This window comes from Balearica regulorum, chromosome W (genome assembly GCF_011004875.1).
Source record: "Balearica regulorum gibbericeps isolate bBalReg1 chromosome W, bBalReg1.pri, whole genome shotgun sequence".
NCBI classification, from domain to species: Eukaryota; Metazoa; Chordata; class Aves; order Gruiformes; family Gruidae; genus Balearica; species Balearica regulorum.
In genome coordinates this window covers 28267270-28290092 of record NC_046219.1, presented here as the reverse complement: position 1 = coordinate 28290092, position 22823 = coordinate 28267270, and the positions used below count along the sequence as shown (strand labels likewise).

Here is a 22823-nt window from a genome sequence, read left to right as displayed (position 1 = left end):
TGTCTCTCCTGTACTGGGGACCCCAGAGCTGGATGCAGTACTCCAGGTGGGGTCTCACCAGAGCGGAGTAGAGGGGCAGGATCACCTCCCTCGACCTGCTGGTCACACCTCTTTTGATGCAGCCCAGGACATGGTTGGCTTTCTGGGCTGCAAGCGCACACTGCTGCCTCATGTTGAGCTTCTCATCAATCAACACCCCCAAGTCCTTCTCCTCAGGGCTGCTTTCAATCCATTCCTCGCCCAGCCTATATAGTTGTTCTTGGGGTTGCCCCAACCCACGTGCAGGACCTTGCACTTGGCCTTGTTGAACTTCATGCAGTTCGCATGGGCCCACCTCTCCAGCCTGTCAAGGTCCCTCTGGATGGCATCCCTTCCTTCCAGCGTGTCGACCACACCACACAGCTTGGTGTCATCAGCAACCTTGCAGAGGGTGCACTCGATCCCGCTGTCCATGTCGCCGACAAAGATGTTGAACAGTGCCCTTGTCCCAGTACCGACCCCTGAGGAACACCACTCGTCACTGTTCTCCACTTGGACATTGAGCCCTTGACCGCAACTCTTTGAGTGTGACCATCCAGCCAATTCCTTATCCACCGAGTGGTCCATCCATCGAATCAGTGTGTCTCCAATGTAGAGACAAGGATGTTGTGTGGGACAGTGTCAAATGCCTTGCACAAGTCCAGGTAGATGACGTCAGCTGCCCTTCCCTTATCCAGCAGTGTTGTAACCCCAGTCATAGAAGGCCACCAAGTTGGTCAGGCACGATTTGCCCTTAGTGAAGCTGTGTTGGCTGTCACCAATCACCTCCTTGTTTTCCATGTGCCTGAGCATAGTCCCCAGGAGGGTCTGCTCCATGATCTTTCAGGGCACGGAGGTGAGACTGACCAGACTGTAGTTCTCTGGGTGGTCTTTTTTACTCTTCTTAAAAATGGGTGTTATGTTTCCCCTTTTCCAGTCAACGGGAACTTCGCCGGACTGCCAGGACTTGTCAAATATGATGGCGAGTGGCCTGGCCACTTGATCTGCCAGTTCCCTGAAGACCCTCGGATGCAACTCATCAGGTCCCATGGACTTGTGCACCTTCAGGTTCCTTAGATGGTCTCGAACCTGATCTTCTCCTACAGTGGGCGGTTCTGCATTCTCCCAGTCCCTGCCTTCTGTGACCTGGGCAGTGTGGCTCAAGCACTTGCCAGTGAAGACTGAGGCAAAGAAGTCACCGAGTAACTCAGCCTTCTCCATATCCTGGGTAACCAGGTCACCCATTTCATTCCGGAGGGGACCCGCATTTTCCCTTGTCATCCTTTTATCACTGACATAGTGTGTTGGTTTTGGTAGCGGGGGGGCTACAGGGGTGGCTTCTGTGAGAAGCTGCTAGAAGCTTCCCCTGTGTCTGATAGAGCCAATGCCAGCCGGCTCCAAGACGGACCCGCCACTGGCCAAGGCCAAGCCAATCAGCGCCTGTGTGATAACATATTTAAGAAAGAGAAAAACAGTTAGAGAGAGCTTTTGCAGCCAGAGAGAGGAGTGAGAAGATGTAAGAAACTCTGCAGACACCAAGGTCAGTGAAGAAGGAGGGGGAGGAGGTGCTCCAGGTGCTGGAGCAGAGATCCCCCTGCAGCCTGTGGTGAAGACCATGGTGAAGCAGACTGTCCCCCTGCAGCTCATGGAGGAAGGATGAGGGGGTGTAGAGATTCCACCTGCAGCCTGTGGAGGACCCCATGTCAGAGCAGGTGGAGACACCTGAAGGAGGCTGTGGCCTGTGGGAAGCCCACACTGGAGCAAGCTCCTGGCAGGACCTGTGGAGAGAGGAGCCCACACTGGAGCAGGTTTGCTGGCAGGACTTGTGACCCCGTGGGGGACCCACACTGGAGCAGTTTGCTCCTGAAGGTCTGCACCCCGTGGGAGAGACCCACGCTGGAGCAGTTTGTGAAGGACTGTAGCCCGTGGGAGAGACTCACGTTGGAGAAGTTCGTGAAGGACTGTCTCCCATGAGAGGGACCCCACGCTGGAGCAGGGGAATGATGAGAGGAGTCCTCCCCCTGAGGAGGAAGGAGCGGCAGAAACACCATGCGATGAACTGACCGTAACCCCCATTCCCTGTCCCCCTGTGCTGCTGAGGTGGGGGGGCGGAGTTTGAAGCCGGGAGTGAAGTTGAGCCCGGGGAAGATGGGAGGGGTGGGGGGAGGTGTTTTTAAGATTTGATTTTATTTCTCATTGCTCTACTGTGTTTTGCTTAGTACCAGATTAGATGAATTCCCTCTCTAAGTTCAGTCTGTTTTGCTCGTGATGATAATTAGTGAATGATCTCTCCCTGTCCTTATCTTGACCCACAAGCTTTTCACTGTGCTTTTTCTCCCCTGCCTAATGAAGGAGGGGAGTGATAGAGTAGCTCTGGTGGGCACCTGGCCCTCAGCCAGGGTCAACCCACCACATATAGCTATAGAAGCTTTTCTTGTTGTCCTTGACATCCCTGGCCAGACTAATCTCTATCAGGGCTTTGGCTTTCCTAACCTGATCCCTGGCTGCTCGGACAGTTTCTCTGTATTCCTCCCAGGCTACCTGCCCTTGCTTCCACCCTCTGAAGGCTTCCTTTTTTTGTTTGACTTTGCCCAGGAGCTCCTTGTTCATCCACGGGGGCCTCTGAGTGTTTTTGCTTGACTTGCTCTTTGTTGGGATGCATCGCTCCTGAGCTTGGAGGAGGTGACCCTTGAATATTAGCCAGCTGTCTGGGGCCCCTCTTCCTTCCAGGGCTTTGTCCCATGATATTCTACCAAGCAGATCCCTGAAGAGGCCAAAGTCTGCTCTCCTGAAGTCCAGGGTAGTGAGCTTGCTGCATGCTCTCCTCGCTGCCCTGAGGATCCTGAATTCCACCATTTTGTGGTCACTGCAGCCAAGGCTATCCTTGAGTTTCACATCCCCTACCAGGCCCTCCTTATTGGTGAGAATAAGGGTGAGTGGGTTCTGCTGATCACTCCCTGATCCTCCAGTTGATGAATTAGCTTGTGGATGGGAACCAGGGAGTCTCTGTTGGTGTGGTATTGCTGCTGGTGCATAGTTGTGGTAGCAATTGGCACCTGTTGCTCTTCAACCCTCAGCAACCCCACAACAGAAGGGTTCTCCAAGAGACCAGGCAAGTTAGACAGCTGTTTAATTTCCTCTGCTTCCAAGGCAGCTATTCCAAAAGCCCACTGGTAGCCTTTTGGATCTTTGAAATACTCCCTCCAGAAGTAGTCTATGCCCAGGATGCACGGAGCCTCTGGCCCAGTCACAATGGGGTGCTTTTGCCACTCATTCCCAGTTAGACTTACTTCAGCCTCCAACAGAGTCAACTGTTGGGATCCCCCTGTCACTCCAGAAATAGAGATGGGTTCTGCCTCTTCATAGCTGGATGGCATTAGGGTACACTGTGCACCAGTGTCTACTAGGGCCTTGTACTCCTATGGGTCTGATGTGCCAGGCCATTGGATCCACACAGTCCAATAAACCCTATTGTCCCTTTCCTCCACCTGGCTGGAGGCAGGGCCCCTCCAATCCTGCTCATCATATTCACTACTCACCTCTTGCAGAAAGGACTTAGAAGTCCCTTCAAGAGGATTATAAGTGTGATCAGGCCTTTCATTTGATCTGGGGGGCTGCCTGGTGGAAACAGGAGCAGCATTCGTTCTGGAAGAGTCCCTTCTTACAGCTGTCTTGCCTTGTAGCTCATGTACGCGTGCCCGCAGGGTTGAGGTGGGCTTCCCATCCCATTTCCTCATGCCTTCTCCGTGGTCACGCAGGTAAAACCACAGGATACCTCGTGGTGTGTATGCTCTATATCCCCTCTCCGGAGCAGAAAAACGCTTACTCCTAACAGCTGAAATATGGGTCTGTGCAGGTGGGGAGTAAGATATATCCTCTTTGAGTTGCTGGACGTCCTGGGACAGTTTCTCCACAGCCGAGATGAGTGAGGAAAAAAGGCTCTCTTCATACTGCCGGAGTCGGCCAGCCACTTCATCCACTGTGGGTTCCTTTTTGCCTTTCCAGTCCATTATTGCCAGTGAGTTGGTATATGACGCTGGTGCACTTCGTACAAATTTTCGCCACATGGGTCGGGTACAGTGGACTTCATCAGGGTCTGTGGGCAACTGTGCATTGTCCGGATCATAATAAACCATCTCCCGCACAGCTAATTCCCTCAGGTACTGGATACCTCTCTCCATGGTGGTCCACTTGCCTGGCCGACATATGACATCTTCGCTGAAGGGATACCTTTCCCTCATGCTTGACAGGAGTCGCCTCCAGAGGTTGAGGGCTTGTGCCTTCTTCCCAATTGCCTTGTCACTGCCCCCTTCCCTAGACAGGGATCCCAGCTGCTTGGCCTCCCTGCCCTCTAATTCCAGGCTACTGGTCCCTTTATCCCAGCATCGGAGCAGCCATGTAATGATGTGCTCCCCTGGAAGGTGGCTGAAATCTTTTCGCATATCTCGCAGCTCCCTCAGGGACAGGGATCGGGTGATCACTTCTGGTTCTGGCTCTTCTTCTTGTTCTCGTGATGGTCCCCGTTCATCATCATCTTTCACTAAGGGAACAGATTTCCTTGTGTATTTCTTTTTGTGTATAGGGGCAACTGATACTGGTATGGGTTGATCTTTTGGCTCGGCTACAGTGCCTGTTGCGGGGGTTTGGGTAGCTGCAGTGCCTGTGGGTCCGCTCTCTCCCTCTGGATGGTGCTGTCTAATATCAAGCAGTGTTTGATAGATTGTGGCCAGGGCCCAGCACAGCGCATTAAGTTGTGTCTCCTTAGAATAGCCACAACATTTTCCTTTCAAATATTCTACCATTTTATCAGGGTCTGGCAGTTGTTCAGGAGTGAAGCTCCAAGCCATTGGGGGTGAGAATGTCTCTAGATACCCACCCATACTCTCCCACATGCCATGCCAGCCCTGACCCTTCAGCCTCAGGGAAGATCCCTGGGTGGTACTCTTGAAACAATTTTTGCTAACCCTGAACAGGACTTGGAAAACATTCAGGAGACCTAGCAATAGTAATATACTGGCCTGAACATTCCAAGGTGTTGTGGTTTTACCCCAGCTAGCAGCTGAGCATCACACAGCTGCTCGCTCGCTCCCCCTCGTCAGGATGGGGGAGAGAATTGGAAAAGTTAAAGTGAGAAAACTTGTGGGTTGAGATAAAGGCAGTTTAATAGGTAAAGCAAAAGCCACGCACACAAGCAAAGCAAGGAATTCATTCACCACTTCCCATGGGCAGGCAGGTGTTCAGCCATCCCCAGGAAAGCAGGGCTCTGTTATGCGTATCGGTTACTTGGGAAGACAAATGCCATCGCTCCGAATGGTGTCCCCCCCCAAGCTCCTTATAAACTGAGCGTGATGCCATATAGTATGGAATATCCCTTTTGTCAGTTGGGGTCACTTGTCCTGTCTGTGTCCCCTTCTAACTTCTTGTGCGCCCCCAGCCATCCTGCTGGCAGGGCAGTGTGAGAAGCAGAAAAGGCCTTGGCCCCGTGTAAACACTGCTCAACAATAGGTCCATATAACAAAAACATCTCTATATTATCAATGCTGTTTCCAGCACAATTCCAAAACATATCCCCATACTAGCTACTATGAAGAAAATCAACCCTCTCAGCTGAAACCAGGACACAAGGGTATTCAAAATTCTTCAAAAATTGTTGTAACCAACCAAAAGGGAAAAGGGGCGGTGAAAGAGTGGGAGAAGGTATCCCCCCCATCTTCCCCATAGATTGGGTGCAATTATTAATCAATTCTGAAAGATGTTGACCGAGGTATGGGCATGACAGAAATGCTACATACAAGTACCAGCTCAGACTCATGACCATTGATGATATCATAAGTTGATATTGCACAATGCAACAATATGAGAACAGGAACCCCTCTTCCAGAGGTGATAAACAGCACCGCAGGGATTACATAGAGTAAACACGGGTTTACAAACCAGAGCCATGTGACCAAACAGAACATCATTATGACCAGTGACTGTTTCAATGACATCATAAATGACATCATAAATGCTTACAACAACTTTGTTTTAACACACTTGGGTTAGACTTGTTGTTATCACAACCCCTCGAGCCCCATGTTGGGCACCAAAAAGGACTGATGTGGTTAGCCCCAGCCGGTAGCTAAGTGCCACGCGCCGCTCGCTCACCCCTCCCCCCGCGGGATGTGGAGGAGAACGGAAAAACAAAGGCAAAGCCTCGAGGGTTGGGATAAGGGCAGTTTACTGGGACAGCAAGGGAGAGGGAAAACAATCAACAACAGTGCTGATAACAGATATTCACAATGGGTGATAACAGAAAGCAATTTACTGATCTCAAGATGGACCAACCGGACACTCCGGTCCAGGAGCCACACGGAACCCACCCCTACCCCAATAGCCCCCGGCCAGCCTGGCTCACCTGTCCTGGCTCCTTGTGAAATTAACTCTATCCTAGCCAGAACCAGGACACTTGTGTTGCTTGTGAAAGAGTAATAGGACATATCCTGGCCTCAACACAGGTCTGTAGCTTGTTATACTTGAAAATTGCTGGTTTTCCTGCAATGTCTTGTCAGGTGGCTGGCTAAGAATTATACCATTTTATAATTCCTTCTGAGCATGTAGAAGATAGTGAACACTAGGCTAGAAACAGTGAACTTCAGATAAAAGGACATCTAAATGAAATTAGGTGAGATGTACAAGAAGAAAGTAAAGGGAAGAGAAATGGAAAAACTTGAAGCAACTGTAAGGGGAGGCTCAAACTAGTCTGAGGAGGATGCTAGAAGAATAAAGGACAGACCTGAGAAGTGGTGAATAAGGCTTTGTGGTCTCTGCTAGATGCAGCTACAGAAAACAATAAAAGCATTTATAACAAGAGGGAAACCAAGGAAGTTTGTCCAGAAATCAGTGGGGAGGAGAATATGATACTAAAAAATTATGCATTTATCTGCCAAGTTATCAATGAAAATGAAATATGAACTCATTCTTGGTTGAGAAAAGGGTTAATTGGTAACAAGTGGACCTGTTCTGGGTTAAGAAAAGAACAGGTAATGTGATTCAGATGTTTTATTTGCTCTTGGTAAAATGTATATTGGAGAACTTTAATGTTCAGTGAATTCAGGGTTCTTATGGTAGAACCTGTCTTTAAAAAACACACAGGAAAAGGAGGGAAATAGTGGGTTTCATTTCAGTTGCCAGAAAAAAATATGGAAAATAGGCAATTAATAAGTACTAAAGATGGTAAATAGGTAACATGCTGTGGTGGGTTGACCCTAGCTGAACACCAGGTGTCCACCAAAGCCACTCTATCACTCCCCCTCCTCAGCTGGATAGGGGAGAGAAAATATAATGACAGGCTTGTGGGTTGAGATAAGGACAGGGAGAGATCATTCACCCATTACCATCATAGGCAAAACAGACTCAACTTGGGAAAACTATTTTTATTTATTATCAAACAAATCAGAGTAGAGCAATGAGAGAATAAAACCAAATCTTAGAAAACACCTTCCCCTACCCTCTCCCTCCTTCCCGGGCTTAACTTCACTCCTGAATTTTCCACCTCCTCCCCCCCCAGTGGCACAGGGGGATGGGGAATTGGGGAGTTGCAGTCAGTTCATCACAGGTTGTCTCTGCTGCTCCTTCATCTTCAGGGGAAGGACTCCTCACACTCTTCCCCTGCTCCATTGTGGGGTCTCACCCACAGGAGACAGTTCTCCAACATGAGTCCTTCCCATGGGCTACAGTTCTTCACAAACTGCTCCAGCGTGGGGGTCTTTCAGAGGGTGCAGACCTTCAGGAACACTCTGCTCCAGCGTGGATCCCCCACGAGGTCACAAGTCCTGCCAGCAAACCTGCTCTGGTGTGGGCTCCTCTCTCCATGGGTGCACAGGTCCTGCCAGGGGGAGCCTGCTCTAGCATGGGCTTCCCATAGGGTCAGAGCCTCCTTCAGGTGTCTCCACCTGCTCTGGCATAGGGTCCTCTATGGGCTGCAGGTGGATATCTGCTCCACTATTAACCTCCATGGGCTGCAGGGGGACAGCCTGCCTCACCATGGTCTTCACCATGGGCTGCAGGGGGATCTCTGCTCTGGTGCCTGGAGCACCTCCTCCCCCTCCTTCTGCACTGACCTTGGTGTCTGCAGGGTTGTTTCTCTCATATTCTCACTCCTCTCTCTGGCTACAATTGCTTTTGGTGGGTTTTTTTCCCCCTCTTTCTTTAATATGTTATCAGAGAGGCACTAGCACTGTTGCTGATTGGCTCGGCCTTGGCCAGTGACAAGTCTGTCTTGGAGCTGGCTGGCATTGGCTCTATTGGACATGAGGGAAGCTTCTAGCAGCTTCTCGCAGAAGCCACCCCTGTAGCCCCCCTGCTACCAAAACCTTGCCATGCAAACCCAATACACATGGATTTGTGAAGAGCAAATCATGTATCTTCTACCTAACTTCCTTTTCAAGCTTTCTTTAGCATTGCTAGTGGAGATTCCTTATCTTTAAGCAACTTATTTAACAGGACTATCTGTTCAGCTGGCTTTTTTGTAATATGAAATTGTAGTGAGGTGAGGATAGACCTGATTTTTATGTGATCTAGCCTCTTAACTATAGGTAATGCAGAAGTATGCATGCAGTGAACAGCCCAGGTGTTTAAAAATTTTAGCTACACCTCAAGGAAAACATTTCCCTTCCTTGTGATAGCAACAGGGCTTAGTTTTTCAAATATATTAAAAGTTGTTATGCAAAGAAAGAGAATACATAAACCTGCATTTGAAAAGGGCAGAGAAGTAATGGTCTTAAATCACAGTAAAAGATGTTCAGGTTAGAGATGAAGGAAAAAAATTTACAGCAAGAATCGTTGTTCACTAGAATAAGTTTTGAATGGAAGCATAGAATCAGTAGTACTACAGGCTTTTAAGATTAGTTTTGGCAAGTCTTTCTAACTGCATAGCATGTAATTGCTTTTAACTCCTCCCAAAGGGCCTCAGAGAGAAAGACTGAGCAGAGGAATACTGTCATGGCAGGAAAAACTTTGATAACCAATTCTTGTACACTTGATTTTTGGGGTGATTTTTTTGGAGAATCTTCCATTGTTGTAGGTGCATATCCCTTACCACATGGTTAAAGGAGGTCCTGGCAGAGGGGTGGCTGGAAACAGGCTTATAAGCCTGACACATTGATGTGGCAGGCTTGCTGTCCTAAAGCAGATAAACATCTTTCTCATATATAGTAATAATAATGTAGCAAATGCAGTTTGAAAAAGAGGGACTTGGACTAGAAGACTTGATGTCCCTTACATCCTTATGTTCTTTGGTTCAGTGAAGGGAAAGCAGCATATATAACTAGTTTTTAAAGTTGTTTGAATTGAATTGAGATGGTCAGGTGTTGAGGGAATTAGTAGCTGCACTTAATTCACTTGATTGTCAGCTTTGTCAGTTGCTGGATTTTTTTTTTCTGTGGGAAGTTTAAATTTCTTTAAATTGAACTTAAGATGCTTGATCAAATATGTGAAGCTATTAAAAAAAAAAAGGTGAAGCTTCAAGTACTTTGTTAAACTCTTCCTAGATAATTTTTTATTTGCTAGTTCTGTTTTACCTTTTTTCCTCCTTAATATAGTTAAACAAGAAAGATTGTGTATTATCTGTAAGTAGCTTCTGATTTCCAGATCCTTAGAAAATAGTGCTCACTGACACTGAACTGTTGTGCATGACACAACAAATGAGACTTGCTTTTAGGTTTTCTTTTGTGGAGTGTTTCACAAGTGATCCACAGTGCTTTAGTTGTCTGCAAGATGAATGTATTCACAGAGCAGTTCTTATGTTGTATAAAGGATATTAACATGCGTAGTCTTGTCTTTGATATCAGGAATCAATATTTATGGTCTTTCAGATCACATAATTTGCATTAACCTTAGAGCCTGATATCTTCTTGTGGTTACTTGTATGTGTAGCTTTTCTTTGTATTCAAAAAGGTTTTCAGCTATACCTGTGTTATGCTTTGTTAAGAAATAGTTTTCAATGAAGGGAGGAAAAAAAAAAAGTTGTGCTCTGTGTTGGATGTTTGCTAGGGAGTAACTTTGAACTGACAGTGTCAAGGCACAGGGCAGATTAGATCATTGTTTTGTTCCCTTGTACTTTCCTTACCAGCTTCGCTGTAATGCTAGTAAAAGCTTTTTCGTATTTGAGGCATGTGAACTGAAAGTTAGATGCATTCGAGTGGTGATATGGGAAGGGATTGCATGTTGCTCCCAATTATCTGACAATATTGTCTTAGTGAAGATAGTTGAGGCAGAGGGTGCCACAGCTTCCTTTAGTTGCCTGCCTGCCTTGTCATTTTGCTATAGTCTGCTTTTATGGTTATATCTTGGTGCTTTTTGCTACAGTGTATGTATTCCTTCCATCTAAAATCAATATTGATAGCAATAACCTTAATTTCTCTTTCCTGCTTTGAAATTAAAAGAAAAAGGTGTATTTTCCTGGCTGTGTCCACTAGTTAGTTTGCTAAAGGATTCCTTTGGAAGTATGATGATTTGGTCAATGTTTGTGTGGAACTTTTTCATGACAAATTTATTTAATAAGAATGTACTAAACTTTTCTGTTTCAGAAGACTGGCATTTTTCATTATGGGAAGTGTATGTTAGCTCATTATTTGAGACAGCTATGTAAAACGGAGTTTAGAATCTAGGATGAATTCAAGGCAATATCAATCAGTTTCTCTAATTGCAGTATTTTAGCATGTGAGATATTGTTGATCATGTTGATAATTTTAGCTATTCTTACACTTTTCTTTCACAGCCCCATGACTTTGACGAATGCAGATTTGATATTAGTGTAAACGATAGTGTTTGGTATCTCCGAGCTCAGGACCCAGACCACAGACAACAGTGGGTAGATGCAATAGAACAACACAAGGTATGCGTTTTTTCTGGTTTCCTTTCTCACTCCCTCATTAGATGTGGAGGTGCTTATGGAGAGTTGTAAGCTTTACTGTACAGTCATTAAAGTACTCAAGGTATTTGACAGATAAAAGCTGCAAGACTGAAGCAGTGTATTAAATATGTTCCAAAGGAATTTATTTGCTTACCCTTCATATATAACAGTTTAGAAAACTGGGAGCCAACAACTGTGAACCTTTCTTGAGCTCTCTAGCTTGAAAAAGACAAAGCTTGCATTATGTTTGAGTGATTTTTTTAATGGTTTTGTCTATCCTCTCTCACTGATTATTGAATTGGTTCTTAACTAGGTGTCCTAGATGTTAAACTTGTTAGTCTTAGAATCCATTCTCCTAGGTTATCATTCTAGTTTTTAGGCTCATCTCTTTCATCACTTGGCTGCTTTTACTGTATCTGATTACTGGCTTTTCTCTCCTTGTATTTTAAAGCCATACCATTCATCAGCATTTTGGTTCAACTTTCCTGATCTATGCCTTATCTCTTCCAATGAACTCTTTTACTTTCATTTTACCTAAAGGGCTTGAAGGTCAGATATTTTTAAAGTATATAGCACACAAAACATCTGTTATGTTTTCAGATACAAGATACGCGCTGCTCCAAGATGAGTTTAACTACAATACCTAGCACAATGCAACTTCTGCATCTGGGTTATACAGGTAGAATCATAGACGATCTCAAGTTGGAAGGGACACATAAGGATCATTGAGTCCAACTCCCTGCTCCTCGCAAGACTACCTAACACTAAACCATATGACTAAGAGCGTTGTCCAGATGCTCCTTGAACTCTGACAAACTTGGTGCCATGACCACTTCACTGGGGAGCCTGATCCAGTGACCAACCACCCTCTCAGTGAAGAATCTTTTCCTAATGTCCAATTTGAACTTCCCCTGATGTAGCTTCATTCCATTTCCATGTGTCCTATTGCTGGTCACCAGAGAGATCAGCACTGTCCCCTCTGCTTCCCCCTTGAGGAAGTTGTAGACTGCAATGAGGTCACCCCTCAGCCTTCTTTTCTCCAAGCTGAACAAGCCAAGTGACCTCAGCCGCTCCTCATAAGTCTTGCCCTTGAGACTTTTCACCATCTTGGTCACTCTCCTCTGGACACACTCTAATAGTTTTACGTCCTTCTTATGTTGAGGCACCCAAAACTGCACACAGTACTCGAGGTGGGGTCGCACCAGTGCAGTGTAGAGGAGGACAATCACCTCCCTCAACCAGCTAGCTATGCTGTGCTTGATGCACCCCAGGACCTGGTTGGCCCAGTTGGCTTCCAGGGCACACTGTTGACTCATATTCAACTTACCATCAACCCAAACCTCCCAATCTCTTTCTGCAGGCTGCTCTCCAGACTCTTGTTCCCCAATTTGTATGTATAACCAGGATTACCCTGTCCCAGGGGGAGAATCCGGGACTTGCTCTTATTAAACTTCATATGGTTGGTGATTGCCCAGCTCTCTAGTCTATCCAGATCTCTCTGTAAGGTCTCTCTACCCTCAAGGGAGTCCACAGCTCCTTCTAGTTTAATATCCCTGGCAAACTTAATGTACATTCGATTCCTGTGTCCAGATCATTTATAAAAACATTGAAGAGCATTAGCCCTAAAACTGAGCCCTGGGGAACCCCACTGGTGACTGGCAGCCAGCCTGATGTAACCCCATTTGCTATAACTCTTTGAGTCCGACTCGTCAGCCAATTGTTCGCCCATTGTATTATGGACTTCTCTAGCTGTATGCTGGACATTTTGTCCAGAAGGATAATGTGAGAGACAGTATCAAAAGCTTTGCTAAAATCCAGAAAAAAACACCCCAGGTCTACTGACTTCCCTTGGTCAACTAGATGGGTGACCTTGTCATAAAGGGAAATTAAGTTAGTTAAGCAGGACTCTTCCCTCGTGAACCTGTGCTGGCTATGACCAATGTCTGCATTGTCTCTCAAGTGTTTTTCAATAACTCCCAGAATAACCTTCTCCATAATTTTACTAGGCACTGAAGTGAGACTGACAGGCCTGTAATTACCAGGGTCTTCCTTCTTACCCTTCTTGAAAATTGGGACAACATTTGCCAGCTTCCAGTCAACCGGGACCTCTCCAGACTCCCAAGACCATTGAAAAATAGAATCATAGAATGGTTTGGGTTGGAAGGGACCTCAAAGATCATCTAGTTCCAACCCCCCTGCCACAGGCAGGGACACCCTCCACTAGACCACGTTGCCCAAAGCCCCATCCAACCTGGCCTTGAACACTTCCAGGGAGGGGGCATCCACAACCTCTCTGGGCAACCTGTTCCAGTACCTCACCACTCTCTCACAGTAAAGAATTTCTTTCTAATATCTAATCTAAGTCGACCCTCCTTCAGCTTAAACCCATTACCCCTTGTCCTGTCACTACACTCCCTGATAAACAGTCCCTCTCCAGCTTCCCTGTAAGGCCCCCTTCAGGTACTGGAAGGCTTCAATTAGATCTCCCCGGAGCCTTCTCTTCTCCAGGCTGAACAACCCCAACTCTCTCAGCCTGTCCTCATAGGAGAGGTGCTCCAAGCCCTCTGATCATCTTCGTGGCCCTCCTCTGGAGTCCTTCCAACAGCTCCATGTCGTTCTTATGTTGGGGGCCCCAGAGCTGGATGCAGTACTCCAGGTGGGGTCTCACGAGAGCAGAATAGAGGGGCAGAATCACCTCCCTCGACTTGCTGCTGGTCATGGTTCTTTTGATGCAGCCCAGGATACAGTTGGCTTTCTGGGCTGCAAGCACGCGTTGCCGGCTCACGTTGATCTTTTCATCAACCAACACCCCCAAGTCCTTCTCCTCAGGGCTGCTTTCAATCCATTCTCTGCCCAGTCTGTAGTTGTGCTTGGGATTGCCCCAACCCACGTGCAGGACCTTGCACTTGGCTTTGTTGAACTTCATGCAGTTTGCACATGCCCACCTCTTAAGCCTGTCAAGGTCCCTCTGAACAACAAAATAATGGAGAGAGGTTCCGTGATAACATTGGCCAGCGATTTCATTACCCTGGGATGAATCCCATCAGGCCTCATAGACTTATGCTCATCCAACTGGAGCAGCAAGTCTTGAAACAAATTCAGGGTTGGCTGGGAGTTTATCATTCCCCCAGTCATGGTCTTCCAACATAGGGCTCTCAGAGTCCCAGGGCCCATCATTGGTGTTAGAGAGAGGCAAAGGCGGCATTAAATGGTTCTGCTTTGTCTACAGTCCCTATTTGTGAGGTGACTGACTTTGTCAAGCAACGGATTGATGTTATCTCTGATCCTCCTTTGCTGTTAACATATTTTAAAAAGCCCTTTTTGTTGTCTTTCACAGTGCTGGCCAGCTTGAACTCTAATCGAGCTTTGGCCACACAAATTTTCTCCCTACGGTGGCGAACAGCATCTCTGTAGTCCTCACCTGTCCTTTGTCCGTACACGTTCCTTTTCTGCCTAAGTTCTAGAAGATCCCTGCTCATCCAAGTCAGCCTTCTGCTCTGCTTGTTTGACTTCCAACACTTTGGAATTGCCTGCTCCTGCGCTCTTAATAGATGACTCTTAAAAAGTGACCAGCATTCATGGACCCAAATACTTTGAAAAGCACATTACCAGGGGACCTTACTAACTAGCTCCTTCAGCAGCCTGAAGTCTACTCTCCCCATATCCAGGGTCAAAGTTTTGCTGGCAGTTTTTCTTCTGTCTCCAAGAATTTGAAACTCAACTACTTCATGGTCACTGTGACCAAGACAGCCACCAATCACCACTTTGCCCACGAGTCCCTCTCTATTTACAAACAATGAATCTAGGAGAACACCTTTCCTAGTCGGCTCCCTTAGTACCTGCACCAAGAAGTTGTCTTCAACATGCTTCAGGAATTTCCTGGACCTACTTGTGTCCGCTGTATGATATTCCCAGTTGACATCTGGGAAGTTAAAATCACTCATTAAGGACAAGGACAACTGATCTTGACACATTCCTTAATTCCTTGTTGAATAATTTATTGGTGTTACAGGAAAACTAAGTGAAATAGATATCAAAGTAGGTACATATTTTTACCTTGAGTCTCTTGAAGTATTGCTTATGTAAGTACTGTTTGTAATTAGGAATTTTCACCTTTTATTGGACAATCCTTACAATAAGGAGTAGATGCTCTTAAATTCAAAGTGCTGTCTTTTGATAATGGTCCTCTAAAAAAAAAAAATTAAATTCACCTCAGTTAGAATTATAGTTTACTTATAGCTTGTCATTTTGCATTAACTTTGAATACAGAGGTAACATTAACATATAAAATTAAGTTTCAAACCCAGGATTCTTTTCTGTAGTCTAGTGAAAACATACGAAGTTAACCATGGAGTGTTTTTGAGACAAAAATACTGCAATTTTTTACTCTTGCAGTATCTCAGAAATGTCTCAAGAGGATACACTGAACAAGTTGCTGGATTACACATCTGTAGAGCTGCCATTTCAAAAACTGTTTTACATGCTCTTCAGGCATGGGATGATGGGGATGTGGAACTTGATAACCCTGAGCTGAAATTCAGACTAGGCTTGGTGAATGATTTAGCTAGTGAACTGCAGAACTTAACTGGAAGTCTGGCCAAGCAGAAATGCAGGCTGCGTCATTGCATGCTACCATGAAGGAATGAATGAGGAAAATACCCATATCCTTTTCTTGAACTCTGCATGACCTCAAAGGGGAGTGTTTCTCATGCTGTTCTTTTTCCTCTTCGAAGGTTGTCCTTAACTGTTGCTGAGTTCTGAGCTGGCAATTTTATGGAACCACCTATTTACAACATGGAAGTATTGAGTGCTAATAGTTTAGAGTTTGTCATTGTACATGTAAATTTGGAATTGTTTTTCTGTCACTTGCAAAAAAGAAATAATCTCGCATGCATCACCACTGAATTTTCTTCTGCTTTACTGCCCAGCCACTATCACGAGGTATCTGTTTGCTTTTTGTTTTTCTGTGTGGTATTATTGGTGAACTTAAGTCATCTTATTCAACCTCCTTTTTAGATCATTAATGAGTGTGTTGAGGAGTATGAGTTGTAGCATTCAGAAAATGACCTCCTTTTGTGGAGAAGCCTGATTAATTATGCAGGTTTTCCACTTTAAAAAAAAGGCAGCTTTTGATATTGATTTTGGTTTGGACAGTTTAAACTTTCATACTTTGCAAGAATTTGGTGATTCTTAAAAAAATACTAATAATTTGTAGTGGATCTGTCTTCACATTGAGTGCAATGAGAGATTTCTTAGATAATTCTACTGGAGGTGCATCTGTTCCTACTAACTGTTCCTGCTAAAATACATAGGAATCTGAACACCAGAAGCTTTGGAAAAGTGCTGTATGCACATGAATAGGTATTTGATGTAATTAAACATAAATTCAAAATGTCTCAATCCAGTTTTCAGTCTGATTATCATTAACATTTGTCCTGGTTCTGGCAAGGATAGAGTTAATTTTCACAAGGAGCCAGGACAGGTGAGCCAAGCTGGCCGGGGGCTATTCCATGCCATGCTCACCATAAAAGGGGGCTAGTCGGGCAGGGGCGGGTTCGGGGTGGCTCCAGGACGGGCTGAGCGTCTGGTCGGTCCTGGGATTCAATAAATTGCTTTCTGTCTGTTATCAGTATTGTTGTTATTTTCCCTCTCCCTTGCCATCCCAGTAAACTGTCCTTACCCCAACCCTCGAGGCTTTGCCTTTGTTTTTCCGTTCTCCTCCACCATCCCGCCGGGGGAGGGGTGAGCGAACGACAGGCGTGGTGCTCAGCTGCTGGCTGGGGCTAAACCACGTCAGTCCTTTTTATATTGAGTGGGAGAAGGTATCTCTCCCCCCCGCCCCCGTCTTCCCCATAGATTGGGTGCAATTATTAATCAATTCTGAAAGATGTTGACCGAGGTACGGGTGATGCGCAGAAAATCGGACTCCACAACCTGTGAGGTTGTAAAGTAGGTATGTTTATTCAGCGCTGGGCAGCACGGGGGGTCATCCCACAAAAATCGTGCGCGCCTTGCGGCAATTCCCTTTGAATTTTATACAACAGAATGTTACATATTCAAAAAGCGCCTATACGTATTCATGATCTTTCCACGGAAAGGCGGTCTTATTACAATGAGTTCATTTCCATTGTCTCCGCCTTTAACTCCTCTCAGCTGCTCACGCGCAGTGCCTCTTGGTGGTCGTGGGCCGGGGTCTTGGGGATGAAGGCCGTATGTCTTCCTCACTGTGCACTTTTCACCTTCACCACAAAACTTACTCAGACCGGTTCCTAATTAGCAGAGAATCCTCCGTGTTCATTCCATTCTGATTTACTACCTCCTTATCTTGTGATTGGTTACAAAAATGCAAGCAGAGCGAAGGGTCATCTTGACCCTTCCTTATGCTAGTTCTTGTTAAAACATCTTACGTAAGGGTTAAGATTACTAGATATGTGGCTTAAGCTAGTTAATGGTCCTGCCATTTCCCTTAAGTGTTAGTTCTCTCTATCACGGGCATGACAGAAATGCTACATACAAGTACCAGCCCAGACTCATGACCATTGATGATATCTTATCATAAGTCGATGTCACACAATACAACAATATGAGAACAGGAACCCCTCTCCCAGAGGTGATAAACAGTGCCACAGGGATTACATAGAGTAAACACGGGTTTACAAACCAGAGCCATGTGACCAAACAGAACATCGTTATGACCAGCAACTGTTTAAATGACATTATAAATGCTTATAACAACTTTGTGTTAACACACTTGGGTCAGACTTGTCGTTATCACAACCCCTCGAGCCCCATGTTGGGCGCCAAAAAGGACTGACGTGGTTTAGCCCCAGCTGAGCACCACACAGCCGCTCGCTCACCCCTCCCCCAGCGGGATAGTTTGTGTGTGACTAGGAGTCCTTTCTTCTACTTAAATGTTTCATTAAACATACTGAGCACATACTTATCTGTAAAATATCTGGTTGTAAGGATGTATTTTGTCCTACCCTAAACAGATAGTGAGGTCTGGGATGGCTGATGACCTTTATGTTAGATGGATCTAATGGCTATGTATATTGCTGAGGAACTCAAGAGCAGACTTGGTTTCATTATTTCTCTGGTGTAAAAATATTGATGGTGCATGAGCACCAAGGTATCGATGCTTTTGAAAAGTTGCTCTCAATAAATTCAAGGACTGACTCCTGGTCTCTACTATGGTTTGAAAATGGAGTATGGAATTTCTAACCTAAGGTTAGAGAAACCAACTTAAATGTTAGTTCTGTGCTGTGAGAAACTGTGTAGAAAATGTCTGGGTTTACATGTAAAGGACATGGACTCTTGCAGCATGTAACTTCTAACAAATAAAATTAATGTGTTCTATGTAGTATGAGTAAACAAGTAAGATTTACTTTTTCATTGAAGTGGAAAGTGTTTCTTGACATGTATTAAACTTACCTAAAGTTTTCATTCTTTACCCTCTACTCTGGTAGAGTTAACTTACAAACTTGCATTATTTCCCAAAGGTATAGATGAGAAGGTGAATTACTGTTCACTGTGAGATCTGGATAAATAACCTTATTTTGAGCAAATTAACTTTACTGGGTTTTTTGAACTCTTGAAATCCAGATAATGATATTTTGTAACATTGATCTAACATGAGTTGAAAACTTGCTGAGAATTTGTTTAGAAATTAATGTTTCATGAGGAACTCTGCATCAGTTGTCCTATTTTGTTCCATCTTAGTTTAATTTTTTCCACACAGATTCTGCATGTCTTCATTATTGACTTTGTGACTCTTGAGCAAAATAAATTGATGGTGTTTTAAGTCTTGGATTTTCAAAATCTTGTGTTTATCAAACTGAAGTACTGTTTTAAGTCTTGTTGAATTTCTTAAAATTCTTGTCTTTGGCATATAAAACTGGAAGAGATAATTCTCCAGAGGGATATGTATATCAAATAATTTTAACGTGTGAGGAGTAGATAGGTTTCCTTTTTAATTTTGAAGTGACGATATACAAGGTGTTTGTATCTAGAGCCAGAGGCATGAATTTAAAAGTCTGACTTGAAAAGGTATTCTTGTGTGGCTACCTTGAAAGAGCGACTACTTCACTGCTTTTACTGCTGATTAGACACTGGGAGAAGAGTCAGCTACTTACAATAAGGGTTATACAGAAAAATCAGGATGAGTAAAACTTAGTGTCTTTTCTCTAGCAATTTTTTTCCCCACATAGCTTGGGGAGAGAGGGTGAGGTAGCCTCAGCAGGTCAAAGATAATTTAGCTTGTAAGGAATTCTAATTTTGTGAGATTCATAATATAGAATAACTTTGTCCTGGTTTTTGGCTGGGATAGAATTAATTTTCACAAGAAGCTGGGAGGGGATGCAGCCAGGATAACTGACCCAAACTAGTCAAAGGGATATTCAAGCTAGCATGTTCCTATCACTATGTCTCCTGAATGTGTTTCAAGTCCTGTTTAGGGTTACAAAAATTTGTTTTACAAATACCACTCAGAGATCTGCCCTGAAGCTGGAATAGGCAGGGCTGGCATGGCACGTGGGAGAATATGGGCAGGCATCTAGAGACCTTCTCACCCCCAATGGTTTGGAACTTCACTCCCGAACAACTGTAGGACCCTGATAAAGTGATAGAATATTTGAAAGGAAAGTGCTGTGGCTATTCCAAGGAGGCACAACTTACCACACTGTGCTGGGCCCTGGCCACAATCTACCAAACACTGCTTGATATTAGGCAGCACCATCAGGGGGAAGAGAAGGAGAACAGACTGACAGGCACTGACACTACTCAAACCCTGGTGACAGATACTGTAGTTGAGTCAAAAGACCAACCCGTGCTGGTATCAGTCACTCCTCTACACAAGAAGAAATACACAAAGAAATCAGTTCACTGATTAAGGGATGATGATGAACCAGGGCCATCACGAGAACAGGAGGAAGAGGCAGAACCAGAGGTAATGACCAAATCCCTGTCCCTGAGTGAGCTGCGAGATATGAGAAAAGATTTCAGCCACCTTCCAGGGGAGCACATTATTACCTGGCTGCTCCGATGCTGGGATAAAGGGGCCAGTAGCCTGGAATTAGAGGGCAGGGAGGCCAAGCAGCTGGGATCCCTGTCTAGGGAAGGGGGCATTGACAAGGCGGTTGGGAAAAAGACACAAGCCCTCAGCCTCTGGAGGCAACTTCTTTCAGACATGAGGGAAAGGTATCCCTTCAGTGAAGATGTTGTATATCATCCAGGCAAGTGGACAACTATGGAGAGAGGTATCCAGTATCTGAGGGAATTAGCTGTGCGGGAGATGGTTTATTATGACCTGGATAATGTGCAGTAACCCACAGATCCAGATGAAGTCCAATGTACCTGACCCATGTGGCGGAAGAAGAGTGCACCATCATTGTACACCAGCTCACTGGCAGTAATGGGCTGGAAAGGTAAAGAAACACCCACGGTGGATGAAGTGACTGGCCAACTCCAGCAATACGAAGAAAGTCTCTCTTCCTCCCTCGTCTCGGCTGTGGGGAAATGGTCCCCGAAGGTCCAGCAACTTGAAGAGAATATGTCCTGCTGCCCACCTGTACAGACCAGCATCTCAGCTATTAGGAGTAAGCATTCCAGTACCTGAAGGGGGCCTACAGGAAAGATGGGGAGGGACTTGTGGTGGGTTGACCCTGGCTGAGGGCCAGGTGCCCACCAGAGCCGTTCTATCACTCCCCTCTTTCATTAGACAGGGGAGAAAAGGTACAATGAAAAAAAAACTTATGGGTCGAGATAAGGACAGGGAGAGATCATTCTCTAATTATCATCACGAGCAAAACAGACCGAACTTAGAGAGGGAATTCATCTTATTTATTACTAAGCAAAACACAGTAGAGGAATGAGAAATAAAACCAAATCTTAAAAACACCTCCCCCCACCCCTCCCATCTTCCCGGGCTCAACTTCACTCCCGGCTTCAACCTCCGCCCCCCCTCAGCGGCACAGGGGGACGGGGAGCGGGGGTTACGGTCAGTTCATCACGCGGTGTTTCTGTCGCTTCTTCATCCTCAGGGGGAGGACTCATTGTTCCCCCGCTCCAGCGTGGGGTCCCTCTCACAGGAGACAGTCCTTCACGGCCTTCTCCAACGTGAGTCTCCTCCATGGGGTGCAGACCTTCAGGAGCAAACTGCTCCAGCGTGGGTCCCCCATGGGGTCACAAGTCCTGCCAGCAAACCTGCTCTGGCGTGGGCTCCTCTCTCCACGGATCCACAGGTCCTGCCAGGAGCTTGCTCCAGCACGGGCTTCCCACGGGGCCACAGCCTCCTTCAGGTGCCTCCACCTGCTCTGACATGGGGTCCTCCACAGGCTGCAGGTGGAATCTCTACACCCCCTCATCCTTCCTCCACGGGCTGCAGGGGGACAGCCTGCTTCACCATGGTCTTCACCACGGGCTGCAGGGGGATCTCTGCTCCGGCGCCTGGAGCACCTCCTCCCCCTCCTTCTTCACTGACCTTGGTGTCTGCAGATGTTCTGACATCTTCTCACTCCTCTCTCTGGCTGCAAAAGCGCTCTCTAACTGTTTTTTCTCTTTCTTAAATATGTTATCACAGAGGCGCTGATTGGCTTGGCCTTGGCCAGCGGCGGGTCTGTCTTGGAGCCGGCTGGCATTGGCTCTATCAGACACAGGGGAAGCTTCTAGCAGCTTCTCACAGAAGCCACCCCTGTAGCCCCCCCGCTACCAAAACCTTGCCACGCAAAACCAACACAGACTGTTTGTCAGGGAGTGTAGTGATAGGATAAGGGGCAATGGGCTTAAGCTGAAGGAGGGTAGATTTAGATCAGATATTAGGAAGAAATTCTTTACTGTGAGGGTGGTGAGGCACTGGAACAGGTTGCCCAGAGAGGTTGTGGAGGCCCCCTCCCTGGAAGTGTTCAAGGCCAGGTTTGATGAGGCTTTGGGCAATGTGGTCTAGTGGAGGGTGTCCCTGCCCGCAGCAGGGGGGTTGGAACTAGATGATCTTTGAGGTCTCTTCCAACCCAAACCATTCTATGATTTCTCTGCTCAAGAGAGGATATAGAGGGTACACACCACGAGGCACCCTGTGGTTTTACTTGCGTAACCATGGAGAGCACATGAAGAAGTGGGATGGAAAACCTATCTCGATCCTACAGACACGAGTATATGAGCTGCAAGGAAAACAAAATCACAAAAGGGGATTCTTCCAGGAAAACTGCTGTTCTAGATTCCAGCAGGCTGTTCCCCAGACCGAGTGGAAAGCCTGATCATACTTATGAACCTCTTGAAGGGACTTCCAATGCATTTTTTTTACAGCAAGTGAGTAACAAATACAATGACCAGATAAGAGGGGCCCTGCATCCAGCCAGGTGAATGAAAGGGACAGCGGGGTTTATTGCACTCTATGGATTCGATGGCCTGGCACATGAGACCCCCAGGAGTGTAAGCCTCTAGTGGACACCGGTGCACAGTGTACCCTAATGCCATCAAGCTATGAAGGGGCAGAATCTGTCTGTATTTCTGATGTGACAGGGGGATCCCAACAGTTGACTCTGTTGGAGGCTGAAGTAAGTCTAACTGGGAATGACAGTGAAAAGCACCCCATTGTGACTGGCCCAGAGGCTCCATGTATCCTGGGCATAGACTACCTCCAGAGAGGGTATTTCAAGGACCTAAAGGGATACTGATGGGTTTTTGGTATAGCTCCCTTGGAGATAGAGGAAATTAAACAGCTGGCTACCTTGCCTGGTCTCTCAGAAGACCCTTCTGTTGTAGGGTTGCATAGGGTTGAAGAATAACAGATGCCAATTGCTACCACAGCTGTGCACCGGTGGCAATATCGCACACACAGACACTCCCTCAATCCCATCCATAAGCTGAGTTGTTGACTGGAGAACCAAGGAGTGATCAGGAGAACCCGCTCACCCTT

The 22823-nt window shown here is 46.0% G+C and overlaps 2 protein-coding genes and 1 long non-coding RNA gene across 9 annotated transcripts in view; 1 reads left to right on the top strand and 2 right to left on the bottom strand.

The window, feature by feature from the left end:
* LOC142599156 (3-hydroxy-3-methylglutaryl-coenzyme A reductase-like) overlaps positions 1-22823 on the bottom strand; it is a 695832-nt gene that overhangs the window by 500159 nt on the left and 172850 nt on the right. The window lies entirely within an intron of this gene.
* Positions 1-22823, top strand: part of LOC104641364 (ceramide transfer protein) — a 141260-nt gene that overhangs the window by 30828 nt on the left and 87609 nt on the right. For 4 of the 5 annotated variants that reach the window (XM_075738973.1, XM_075738971.1, XM_075738975.1 and 1 more), the window contains exon 3: positions 10778-10894. The exons of the other annotated variant lie outside the window; for it this stretch is intronic. In XM_075738973.1, the coding sequence (XP_075595088.1) occupies positions 10778-10894 (117 nt within the window). The remainder of the gene's footprint in view (positions 1-10777; positions 10895-22823) is intronic. 5 annotated transcript variants of the gene reach the window in all.
* The window catches only part of LOC142599217 (uncharacterized), a 544015-nt gene that overhangs the window by 489609 nt on the left and 31583 nt on the right, over positions 1-22823 (bottom strand). The gene's annotated exons all lie outside the window — the stretch shown is intronic.